General features: G+C 26.4%; 1 protein-coding gene across 1 annotated transcript in view; it reads left to right on the plus strand.

The window, feature by feature from the left end:
• The window catches only part of LOC129610845 (uncharacterized protein DDB_G0283357), a 255,592-nt gene that overhangs the window by 228,266 nt on the left and 13,391 nt on the right, over positions 1-13,935 (plus strand). Inside the window, exons 9-11 of the mRNA XM_055523599.1 lie at positions 1,899-2,035; positions 4,197-4,274; positions 5,794-5,933. Of these exons, the coding sequence (XP_055379574.1) occupies positions 1,899-2,035; positions 4,197-4,274; positions 5,794-5,933 (355 nt within the window). The remainder of the gene's footprint in view (positions 1-1,898; positions 2,036-4,196; positions 4,275-5,793; positions 5,934-13,935) is intronic.

Genomic DNA, 13,935 nt, shown 5'->3' on the forward strand with positions numbered 1-13,935 from the left:
AATATGCTTTTATTATATTGAAAGATTTACGGTCGTTATTGTTGAATCAAGAAATATTTTGCTGCTGGAATGGGATTTTTCTGATTTTTAGAAACCTATTAATTACCTTTTAGTACTTATAAATTATTTGTTCTGTATTCTAAAAATCGTGACGGTGGCGTGAACCGTTTTGAAGTTGTTGAAGGTAACATGTCAGGCCTTTTTAACTGGTGTGGCAGTTAAAGCGTTAAACTCGAAAAATGATTATAAGAAAAACCATAAAATGGTCCGTTTCGCCCATTTCTGAAAATTCTAATTTGTAAACGTGTATAAAGAAAGAGGTGGTCATAAATAAATTACTAAATAACATTTTCATGTGAAAACACTGACAATAACTGTTTGTCGAGAAAAGTCGAGAAATTCATCAAACGTCATAACTCATATTATGTAACTTCAAACAAGCTTAAGATTTTACAAATATTTCCAATCAATAACTCATAAAACACCGACATAGAACTAGGCGATTTTTTTTGTAAAACCAATGGTTGCAATTTTTTCCGAGGCCCTTAAAGCTTCCAGTTTCCACCGAATATTTAAATTACCGAAATCTTTCCTCTAATTTCAAAAAAATTTAAAGTGTTATATTATCCTACCTTTCTATAAATTCTTCAACATTTATTAACAATAGTTATGCTTACCATTTAGGTGAAAACACGCAAGCGCCTTTATCTAAAGTTCCCCTTGTCCAATTCTCGTTCTATACTAGTATATATTTTTATTAATCCGCACTTATCTTTACAAAGCCGACATTCTTGCGAGGCCAACTCAATTCGTCATTGTTTTAAAGTAATAAAACATTTAAAATGAATACTTTTTAAAAAGTAACCCGCACATAGTGTAGAAATTATTTAATAAGATATTCGTTAATTTTGAGTGTCAATTCTATAAACTGTGTCAAGTTGGTACTCCCTAGCATTTAGAATTATTGACATGATGACTTAATTTCTTTGTATTTATTGAAATAGCTGCATAATATATTAAATTGAAAAAACAAACATAATTTTATCGGTAAGGATTATGATATTTTTATGGTGAGAAATATTTGCGGGGTATTAATAGGACTATGGCACAGGATGAACTAAAGTTTCTATAGCTATACGGAAAAAATAATCATATTCTTTTTTTTAATATTCTTAATTCAACTTAATTTATTCAACAACCGATACCTTACTAAAATTACTAAAATTTTATTAATCTAATGAAAATAAAAATTATTTTAAGGATAAAAAATGAATAAATCGCCTGCAACATTAACCTGTTTTGCTATCATATAACAATTCTATATTATAATTATAAAAAAACAAAACATTAAGTTAATGGACTTAATAAAAGATTTTCAATTACTCGTTCGCAATTCTTATAATTTCCATACACGTTTTTGACCTCACGTACCCCCTTTGTTTAACTCGTATAATATTTTTTATTGTTTTTTATATATTTATAATAAAAACAATAAATATGAAAACTTAACAAAAACCACTTAAAAATAACTTATAGCAATAAATTTTAATTCATTGCGAATGAATGATGGACATTTTCCAGACGCTATGTCCTTAAAAAGGACTTAAAGTAAACAAAAAAGCAATTATATAAAATATTTATACAACCGTGTATACACAAAAATAGAAAATTATCATAACCATCATCATCGTCATCATCGTTATTATATTCGTGTAAATAATAATATATTTTATATACATGTACATAATAATATACATAAGGATATACATACATAATGTAAAATGTAAAAATGCTGTTATATCTTGATAGCGTAATAAAAAATATTTTATTCTGTTTGTTTTTATTTTTTTCCTTTAAATTAAGACATTCATACTTATAATTTTCGTATCTATTTTCAGAGGATTGTACAACAGACAAATGCGTAAAATATCCCTGTCAACATGGTGGTGAATGTTTACCTACCGATGATGGTGCTGTCTGTCTATGTCCAATTGGTTTTAGTGGTGATCTATGTGAAATGCGACTAGACTTGCAGGTAAAAAATAAGGTTCCACTTTTAAAATTTTTTTTTTCCTTTTTTTTTCATTTTTACTTTTGTTTCGGTGCCAGGCTCTATCTTTGAGTTATGTATACCCTTCTTGGATTATTTTTTTTTCATTTATATTGCTTTGAAGAGGTTCTTTCATTGCTTGTTTTAGGTTTATTTTGAAGGAAATTTATTTGTTTTATTTTTTTGAACGGAATCACAATTGAAAAGAAAAATGAAGCAAATTAATTATGAAAAACAAAATGTATTATAAATTTTAATATTAAGTTCCTACAGAAGTATGAAAATCGCAGTGTATTGTGCGAAAATGAAAAGAATAACAAATAATATTGGACCGCATTTGAGATAAATTATTAAAGGCATTTTGTTTCGAAAATTTCGGCCTTAAAAAGTATTTGGCAAATATACTGAAATTTTGCTCTAGATTAAAAGCATAACAGCTTATTATTTACATTTCACGGACATAATTTGCATAACAGCTTATACTTACATTTTATTAGCTTATATTTTTAAAAATTCTGCCAATCAATTCCAAAATGAAGTATACATACAAATATTTTATATTTCTTAATTAAAATTTTAAGTAACAACTACTTGAATTTACCAATTCTAAAAGAAAAAGGAGTAAGCTCGATTACTTCTAATATCAATTATGATTATTAATAAAAATATAAATTATAGAGTGAAAATGAATTTATTTTATAAAAGTTCTTAATACAGAGAGGGGTAGTAAGTTATAAAATATTTTTAGCTTGAACATTATTACTTGAGCATTTCCGATTGAAATAGTTTTTCCAATTTGATTATAGTACATTGCATATTGTTTTTATTTATAAGTGCCTTGAAATTATCTTTTGATAAGCTGGAAACACTATATTTAAGATCAAACAAAACTTCATTTACGGTTTTCCTTCAATATGCTGCTTATAAGGCATTCTGTTTGCTTAAGATTTATACTTACATATTTTCCTCGTTATACTTAAAATATTTGTCTAGTAAGTGTTTTCGTAAATAATGAAAGAACAAAAGAAAAACGAAGAAAAAACGTGAAAGATTATTTTTTTCTTCTCGTTTATTATTTTGTTGCTTTTGTATTTAAAAGAACAATATAACAGAATAAACAATTTGACAAAATGACGTTGACGGCCGTTGGACATTTTTGACATAACACGCATATAGTGATAGCAATAAGTTGAATAAATTACAATATGGCAGAAATAATGAGAGTGTAAAATACTCTTGCAATACTACGTAGATATACTACTGTTACGTCATATTACACGAGTAAGAATAATGTTTTGATGCCACAAATTTCTTGTAAAAAAAATGAGACATTAAAATTTTTAATACTATTGCCTTTCCTTCTCTTTTAAGATGGATGAAGAGATTAATTTGTTTTTCCTATCTGCATTTAACGTATTGCCTTCAAAAGAAAGTGAGTTTATAACGTAATTATATTAAAAGTTGTCGGATAAAAATAGAAAATATAAAATAATGTTATAGTTTATGACTGATGATAACTGAAAGATAAACTATGATTTACACCATTCCACTTAGAAAGAGTTTTAATAACATGTTATTAAGAAAACACTGAAATACAAATGAAAGCTAGTAAAATGAGCTAGAATATTAATAATAATAAAATGAGCAGATACTCGAACTTTCCACTATTAATGAACAGAAACCAACTTATCACTGAAAATTAAAATTATTGTATATAATTTTAAATTTCTACATTTTAAAATTTTAATTTAATGACCAAATTATTAAATAAAAATGACAAGTCCACTAGTCATAACTAATTTTAATCATAGTGCTATAATTAAAATATTTTATATTTGTTCGCGTTAAATAGGGCGTGATTTGCATATAATTTTCAAGTTATAACAAAGATTTTTTAAAAGCAATGTTTCAAAAAAAATTTTTGATAATCATTCTACAAGAACATGAAATAAAATTTTACTTTTCACATTTATGAAAATTTAATTGGTAGAAAAAAGAACAAGAAAAACAAAACTTATCTGTGCTTCTTAACTCCCACAACTTTTCCAACTTTTAACTCACGAATGAAAATAGTTTTCGACGTCATAACAATAGAAAAATCGTAACAAATTGAAATTTTATTGATTTATTTAAATTTATATTTCAGGTACCATCATTCAATGGGACTTCATATTTACGTTATGCGCCACTTGGTGATTCAGCTTTGATTTGGTTAGAATTACAGGTAGGTGGACATTTAAAATAATAAGCAAAAATCTTTAACATGCAATTCTAAATTAAAACAATAATCCTTAAAAATAGTATAAAAAAGTAATTTTATATAAAAAAATACAAAAACCTACACAGCCATAATGACGTACCTATATTATAATAAGAGCGTATAGACCATAGAATATATTCAGAGGTACTTTGAATTTACATAAACACGATTTAAATGAAAATGTTCGACACGAAGGGATTAATAAAATACAAGATTTTCAAATTGTTTTTCTATAAATATTTAGACCCTCTTTTTCTCTTTTTGGTTCTCATAATGTTCGTCTTCGTCTGCTGCAAAAGTATAATAACAATTTTAAGAAATAATAAGAAAAGATTTTTATTACATTTTTCTTTGTTTCTCTGCTTTTTTGTTTTTGGGTAAAAAGGATCTAACAGGAATTTCATGTATCTACAAAACAAAAAACAAAAACAAGACAAAAAGTTATTCATCCCAGTCCATTTGTTCACAAAGATTTTGTTTGTGTGTATGTGCGTAAAAATCAAAAAAGGAAAAAATCAATTAGACTTTGTTTCGTTTTTGAGTGGGTGGGTGTAGGTAGTAAACAAGAAGAAAAAATAAAATTGAAAATATAAAACAATTTTTTAATTTTTAAATATTTGAAAGATTTAATAGGCAAATAAACGGTTATGTAGATCTTTAAAATTGAAATTTTTTTAAGTTTAGTAGAATGAGTTCTTAAAATCGAAATATTCTGAAAATTTAAAACGGTTTCTACTTCAACAAGTTAAATATTTTTCTTATTTGAAATATGTCAAAGATATTAAAACAGAAAAAATTATAATTGAAAAATTTAACCTTAAACTAACCTTTATTACTTTTGAATGATTCTTGCAAATTTCAGCAATTTTTCTGAAATTGCAGAAATCATTGCTTCATTGAAATTTGGTTTTTAAATTTCATTGGCCAAATAAAATACTATAACTTCATTATAGTACTTTTACAATAGGCCTTACTTAAGGCTAAAGGCAGTAACCAGATCTGCAAAATTCTTTGATTGATCGATAATCGCGGTCCCTTAATTATATTGTAACATTATCTCAAATCATGTAACATGTTCTCAAATCTTTCTAAGCTGCCTTTTATCGTAAGACTTACACCTCTTGAAAACATAAAAATATTATTTGGTTCGTCGCACCCTATTCCATTAAATTTTTATTATCCTTGATTTTCACTGTCCTTTTTTACACAATTTTAAATTATAACACTGTTATATAGAGTAACAGTACAAAAATACTAATTAAAATTATTAAAACTTATGATTGCTCAAGATGTTGTTCTCAAATAATATTCTAAATTAATTTTTTAACTTTCTTAAAAATCATAATTTCAACACAAAATTTCTAGCAATAAAAATAAATTATTTTCATTTTAATATTCAAATTAATTACAATTTTCTTTATTTCCCGTTTCTTATAATACAAAATCATTATAATCGCAATATTACAACGCTTAATATTCACAGATTATAATAAAACCACATCATACAGATGGCGTTATACTTTATAGCGGACACGATGAACATGGTGATTATATTGCTCTCTCTTTAAATAATGGCTATGTTGAATTTACATTTGATTTGGGTAGTGGACCAGCAATTGTCAGGTAAGTAAAAAAGAGAATTTAAAAAATATAAAGAATAAAATTTAAAAATAAAAAAATTTGTATTCTTTATATACAAGAATATTACTGTTTATTTGTATGTTTATTTGTTCTAATTTTATTCTAAATAAGAAAATACAAAGAAACTAAATTAAATTTTACTCTAAGTAATAAGTAACATGATGTGCCCCGAAACGAAATATATTCCGTTATGGATGGCTAAATATATATAGTAAAATGAAAATAAGAGAAAATGACATGGAAAACTTTTTTAATTACTTTTATCATTATCGAAAGAATTTTTGATGAATTTAGGAAAACAAAGCAAAATAAAAAGAAAATTTTTCCTCTTTCCACTGATATTCGTGTATGCTATTTGTGTCACAAAAATATTCACACAAGATCATTCACACACATATTTTATTATGTATATTACCTACTTCGCCATTGTACGAAATATTTTATATGTTTGAAAAAAAAAAAAAATTGTCACGAAAGTTTCCTTGAAATCATAATGTTGTTACCGCAAATAAGGACATTTTCCTTTTCAATTCTTTTACGTTTGTATTTCTTTGAATGTTCTGTAAGTATTTTTAAGTATAAAAGTATCTTATTCATAAAAGCGTAAATATACTCGTATCTATATACATATTATATATACATACAATTATGGATGTTACATTATGTTTTTGTGACTTTTATATCTTTACATTATCGTATGTGACTTTTATATTATTATATAAGAGAAATGCAAAAAGAAGTTGTTCAAAGCGTATACGGTTGTAAGATAAATTTTATAATTATTTACACATACACAATACAAATATAAATCTATATAAGACAAATTCATGTAAGATATGTAGGGTAGGTACTCAAAACTTTTAATGTTTTAAGAAAATAGCCTAAAGTTATGCAACATTTTCCTTTTGTATTTTCTTTTTCTTCTATACTTTACTTTATTTAAAGAGTGAGTATGTAAATATTCTTTCTTATTCTGATTTTGTTATTTATTATCAAAAATTTTTAAGAAAATATTATATAACATAAGAAATAAGGTATTAGTAATAAAGATAATTGTGTAAATCAGTCTGGTGATATTCCTCAAAGAGGAAAGAAGTGCCTTTGTTTTATAAATCATAAAACTGATAAGAAATAAAAAAAAAAAAAAAAGAAAAGAAAGCAAAATCAAAACGTAAAATCATATATTATACTTTTATACCTGCATAGTTTATAGTCTTTTATACCTAACATAGTTTGCCGTTATTTTGAATTGTGTTTGATTTATTTTTATATTTCAATTAAATTCTTTGTTATTATATTAAATTATATTATTGATTTGAAAGTTATTTAAAAAAAAAAAAAAACTCTAAAGTACATAATGTCGGGCGATAGCCCTCCACCTGTTGGTGGTGTGGCACATATTAGTAAATTAATGGACCCATATATAAGACTTGATGAATCAAAAAAATTGGTAAATTTTACACCAGGCGAAAAATTTTTAACAATCAAGAGAAATGATGAAAATAAAAATATGTCGTCGGTGTCGCCTTTTTTACTTAAAAAAGTAATACAGAATATTGCTGGTGATGTACTTAGCTGTACAAAGATAAGAGACGGTACTGTTCTAGTAAAAACTAAAAATGTCGTACAAGCAGGTAAGCTAATAAAACTAGTGAAATTAAGTCCTGAAGTAAATGTACTAGTGGAGGAACATAAAACCTTAAATGAAGTAAAAGGTGTTTTCTATAGTCCCGATCTTCAATATGTATCAGACGAGGAATTCCTAAATGAAATGAAGGATCAGAAAATAATTGAAATTAAAAGATTTAAAAGGAAAACTGATAATGCTTTTATTGAAACAGGACTTTATTGTGTTAAATTTTCGGTAACGAAGCTGCCAAATGAAATATTTATTGGTTATCAAAGATATAGTGTCAGGCCTTTTATACCTCTACCGCTTAGGTGTATGAAATGTTTAAACTTCAACCACTTAACTGAAAATTGTAAAAAAGAAAAAATGTGCTCGAATTGTGGTGAACTGTACCATTTGATAGATAATGAAAAATGTGCTAAACCTGAAAAATGTGTAAATTGTAAGGATTCTCACAATGCATTTTACAAGAAATGCCCTCGATTCCTGAAAGAAAAGGAAATCAAAACTATTAAAATAAAAGAGAACGTAGACATGAAGGAAGCAATCAGGAGATATAATATGCGTTTTCCATTCGTAAGACCACTTTCTGAAATACTTAATAATCAAAAGCAGGTATGTCGATGTAAATGTTCGTGTAACAACAAAATAACAGATGAAGATAAAATCTCTGACAAATCGAAAATTGTTTTTGGGGATGACATGAAAAAAAATGAACATGAAAATAAAATAGAAAACAAGCCAATTATTCAGCCAATTATTCAGCCAATTAACCCAAGTGCGAATATTACCAAATCTATAACATTAGAAAATGGCAATATAATTTTACCAAAAAATCTTTCAAAAAAACAAAAACGAGAAATTAAAAAACAAATAAGTAAGAACAAAAAACCAAAAACTGATGAGAAAGATGACTCGAGCACCACTAGCAGTATTGGGGATCTTGACATGGTAGATAATTTTGAATAAATGTCTGTTTTATATAATATAATACAGTGGAATGCCGATGGCCTTTATAGTCATTACGAAGATTTTGAATTACTGATTAAGAAATACAACCCTTTTGCAATAGGTATACAAGAAACAAAATTTAACAAAAACCATGTGCCTAACAAAAAGAATTATGAAGTTTATTACAAAAATGTACTATCAAATACGGTTGCCCATGGAGGAGTAGCCATATATGTACACACTTTATATAAATCCGAAGAAATAGTTATAAATTCTAACATCCAAGTAGTAGCAGTCAAAATATTTTTTCCAATAAAGTTCATTTTATGCAACATCTACTTAGAAAATAATGTTAATATAAATAAAGCAGATTTAGTTAATATTTTTCAACACTTCGATTGTCCCTTCTTGTTGGTTGGAGACTTCAACTGCCATAATTATTTATGGGGTTCACAAAAAATTGACAGGAGAGGAAAAATGATAGAAGAGATTATAGATGACCTTGACCTTATACTAATGAATAATGGAAATCCAACTTTTTTTAGCTTCTCTCACAAAACTCATAGCTGTATTGACTTATCTATTTGTACACCTATAATTCAAAATTATTTCAACTGGACTATAGAAGAAAACCTTTTTAATAGTGACCACTATCCGATTGTTATTTCTGCAGTTTTATTAAACTCTACTTCGTCTCAAAGAAGAAAATGGTTGATTAAAAAGGCAAACTGGAAGGAATATCAGGAAAAATTAAAACTTACTTATCCAGATTCTGAATTAAATGAATCTACAATCAATAGTTATGTGTCACATCTAACCAAAAATATAATAGAAACGGCTGAAATCAATATTCCAACAAACAGTAATAAGGAAATGAAACGTTGTGTTCCTTGGTGGAATGCCAAAATAAAATATGCAATCAAAAAAAGAGAAAAACTTTTTAGAAAATACAAGAAAACTATGAATTTCACTGATTATAAAAATTTTATTAAAATAAAATATGAAACAAGAAGGCTTATTAAATTCCATAAAAAAGAAAGTTGGCAAAATTTCGTTATGTCCATTAATAGTAATACCACAACAAGTGAAGTTTTTCAAAAAATTAGATCAATAAACGGAAAGAACAATACGAATGATATTACGACACTCATACAGGATGATAAAATAATTACTTCAAAGGAGAATATTTGCAATTTATTGGTAGAACATTTTTCGGCTGTATCTAGTACAAGAAATTATTGTGATAAATTTATCAAGCATAAAAATAAAGAAGAAAAGGCACTATTAAACTTAAAACTATCTTCAGAGGAAAGTTACAACAAACCTTTTTTTATTGAAGAGATGGAAAATAGCTTATTGGATTGCAAAGGTAGTTCCCCAGGACCAGATCAAATTCACTATGAATTTTTGAAAAAACTAAAAGAAGATGACAAACTTGTATTATTAAATCTTTTTAACACTATATGGGAAAAAGGAATTTTCCCAGAGAAATGGAGGCAAGCCATCCTTATTCCAATTTTAAAACCAGGCAAAAATCCAACATATGTTTCAAGTTATCGACCTATAGCTCTTACAAACTGCATTTGCAAATTACTAGAAAGAATGGTTTCCAAAAGGTTAGTTTGGTTTTTAGAGAAAAATGAAATTTTAACCAAATATCAAGCTGGATTTCGAAAAAAACGATGCACCATGGACAATCTTTCATATCTGGAATGTGAAATAATAAAAGCATTTTCAAAAAACGACCTTACTTTATCTATCTTTTTCGACCTAGAAAAAGCATATGATATGGTATGGAGAAGAGGAATTATAAATGAAATGATTAATATAGGTATTACCGGTAACATGTTAATTTTCACATACAATTTTTTACAAAATAGAAAAATACAGGTTGATATTGCAAGAAATACTTCAAAAATAATGGAAATTGAAAATGGTACACCACAAGGTTCTGTCCTTTCAGTAATATTATTTATAATTCATATTAACACTATTAAATCGAAAATTGAATTACCAGTAAAATTTGCCTTATTTGCTGATGATTTGGTAATATTTTTAAACGGTAAGAATTTAAAAAATATGCAAGCTAAAATGCAGAATACTTTAAACAAAATTTCCCTATGGTCCGAAAATACTGGTTCAAAGTTTTCAACTACCAAAACGGTAGCCATGCTTTTCACAAAGAGAAGAAAAAAATTTTATTATCCTGACTTATATATTGGAAATTACAAGATAAAATATGTTCTGCAACATAAATTTTTGGGTATGCTTTTTGATACAAAACTCAGCTGGAAATATCATATACAAAATATAAAAAGTAAAGCCAAAAAAAGTCTAAATATATTGAAAATTCTAAATCACACTGAGTATGGGTCAGATAGAAACATGTTATTAAGACTCTTGAACGTACTCATTCTACCTATTATTGACTACGGTAGTTTTATTTATAGATCGGCGAGTAAAACAATGCTTAAATCTCTAGATACGATTTTGAATACTGGCATAAGAATTGCTACTGGTGCCTACAGAACTACTCCAGTTCAGAGTCTTTTGGTCGATAGTGCACAATTACCATTGAATTTGAGAAGTCAAATGCAGGGCATGCTTTATGGTCTTAAAATATTATCCTTTGGCACACATCCTTTGAGCGAAGAAATGAAAAAAAACGAAGAGACCAACAATATAAGTAAAAGAAGTGTTTTAAAGCCTGTGACCTCACGAATTAAAGAAAATTTACAAATTATTCAACCAAAAAATATAGATACCCAACAATTTGTTCAAAAACCCTATTGGTTAAATACGAATTTAAACGTAGATGTTTCCTTAAGTAATTTTAAAAAAGAAGATACTTCAAAAGAATTATATAAAAAACTGTTTAAAGAAAAAATTAGCACCAAATACCTATATTATGATATTGTATATACTGACGGGTCTTTATTAGATAATAAAACTGGATGTGGGTTTAAATTCAATAAAGTAACAAGAGACTATCATTTACCAGATAATACAAGTATCTTTTCAGCCGAGCTATATGCAATTCTGAAGGCTGTTGAATATATTAATAAAAATTTTATAAACAAAAAAGTGGTCGTGTGCTCTGATTCTCTGAGTGCACTAAAATCTATTAGTACTCTTATTCCCTCGCATCCCACGACACAAAGAATAAAAGAAGCAATTTATGAGAATAAGAACAAGTTTTCATTTTTGTGGGTTCCATCACATATGAATATACAGGGAAATAATGAAGCTGATTTATTAGCTAAAAATGCTATAAATTCACCAATAGTGCAAAATTATAAACATGTTTATACGGACTTGAAAAGATTAGTGATACAACAAATTAAGGCTATTTTTAGTGAAGAATGGAGACAGTCAAATCAATCTACTAAATTGAAAGAAATTACAGATAAAATACCGGCGTGGAATAATTTAAAAAATTTAAAAAGAAAAGATTCCATTATAATAACAAGGTTAAGGCATGGACACTCGAAATTGACGCATTCCTATATATTCGATAAAAAAACACGACCTATCTGTGATGTATGCAATGGAGATCTGACCATCAGACACATTTTTGAAATTTGCCCTAAATATAACGTGGAAAGGAAAGTTTACAGTATGAATATCAAGCTTCTTTCTGTGGATGATAATGTAGTTTATAACAACATAATTCAATTTATCAAAAAAATTAACTTATACCAAAATATTTAGGTCAAATTTAAAATTAATAATATTAATTTAGCTTAATCTATGTAAAATAATTTAATCTCTTTTTAAAATTTAATACTATATTAATTAAGAGTTTGGCTAAAAAATTTCTTTTGCTTAAAATTAGTTTAAAAAAAAAAAAAAAAAAGTAATATTGAAGTATTTTTATTTAGAATTTTGCGAATAATTTTAACTGATAATATATGTAAATTAGATGAAAGTACTTAATTTTTGCTTTTGATGAAATATTATTAATTACGATTTTAATTTTGTAATTTTTGCAATGTAAAGCTGAGCCCAAGGAAACCCAAAAGGAGTTGGGGCTCTTAGATTTTATTGTTAATAAATAATAAATAAATAAATTGTGTAAATAAAAATCGATTTGAATGCTGTGATCGTATTTTTAATATTTAAAAATTTAATCGAAGTTGTTATTGAAAATCTAAATTTGTAATCGAAATGGTTAAAAGAACAAAATTTTCACTGCATGCGATAAGTTATGAGCTTTAGCGGTTCAATTATATGTAGCCCAATCATACAGAAAAAGGCTTAAATATCATGTGCTTAATTCCTTATATTTATTCGCTCAATTCCTTTCATATCAATTTTCAAGTAAAGGAAAATGTGAAGGATATCTTAAATTAACTAATTTGATTTTCATGCATTCAATTTTACAACTACGTCAGGTATTGGTTTTCAATCTCTGAGATATGTAAAAAGATATAAATGTGATGATAAAAAATTCACTTGAATGAAAATCTAAAGAAACATGTTGGATAATCAAAAGCAGTGTAAGCAAATACTCGACAATTCTAAATTTCATTGCAAAATTTAATAACATATTCATGAAAGAAGATTAATGCTGGCAATCTTTATCTTGTACAATGTTCTACTTTGAGTAATTTTTATATGAAAACGAAACCCTTCTGCCCGCTTGGCAAATATTGCTTAGTATTATTCAAAAAGTTTGATTCTATATACTATTGTCTTCAGTTTGTGTCAAATCAATTTGAAATATTAATTACTTACTCTTCATATACATTCCAAACAATGACCATTCTGTCTGTTATAAAATATTTAGTTGCTTTAATATTATATTTAAAATTTTCAACAAATTTAAAAGTTTACTATCATTTAATAGAAAATTTCCTGTAATTTTCTACAAACTTTAATCGTATAAATGTGTTATAATTGTGAATTATACACTTTCGAATAAATTAAACTTCTTAAACTCAAAAAAACGTGCTTGAAATTCAAAGCAATAAATACAAATTAACTGCACACATACAAATATGAAGTATATGAATCTTCTTTATCTTAAAGTTTCATTTCAAATAACCCAATAAACGACATCCTTAATCATTGTGAAGGTTTGGATTATATTATTAGTTCCTAATTTCTTTTCTTTATATTTCATATTCTAATCGAAAAAATTTCTCAAACTTTCACGAGCATGTATGTGCATATGTATTAATAGTTATAACATTATGTTTCAATTCAATATTATCCTATGAATGTATGTTTTTAATGAATATATATATTTTAAACATAATGTTGTGCATATACTGAGGGTTTCCAACATAGTGAGCTGCACCATCATAATGATATGTTACATACTATAATGCGTTTAATTTTTTGCGCTAAAATTCATACCCTCTCCATGTTAACAACAATATAGCTATAATATTAAAAATA

This window comes from Condylostylus longicornis, unplaced genomic scaffold (assembly GCF_029603195.1).
Source record: "Condylostylus longicornis isolate FDR11 unplaced genomic scaffold, ASM2960319v2 ptg000048l, whole genome shotgun sequence".
Classification (NCBI taxonomy): Eukaryota; Metazoa; Arthropoda; class Insecta; order Diptera; family Dolichopodidae; genus Condylostylus; species Condylostylus longicornis.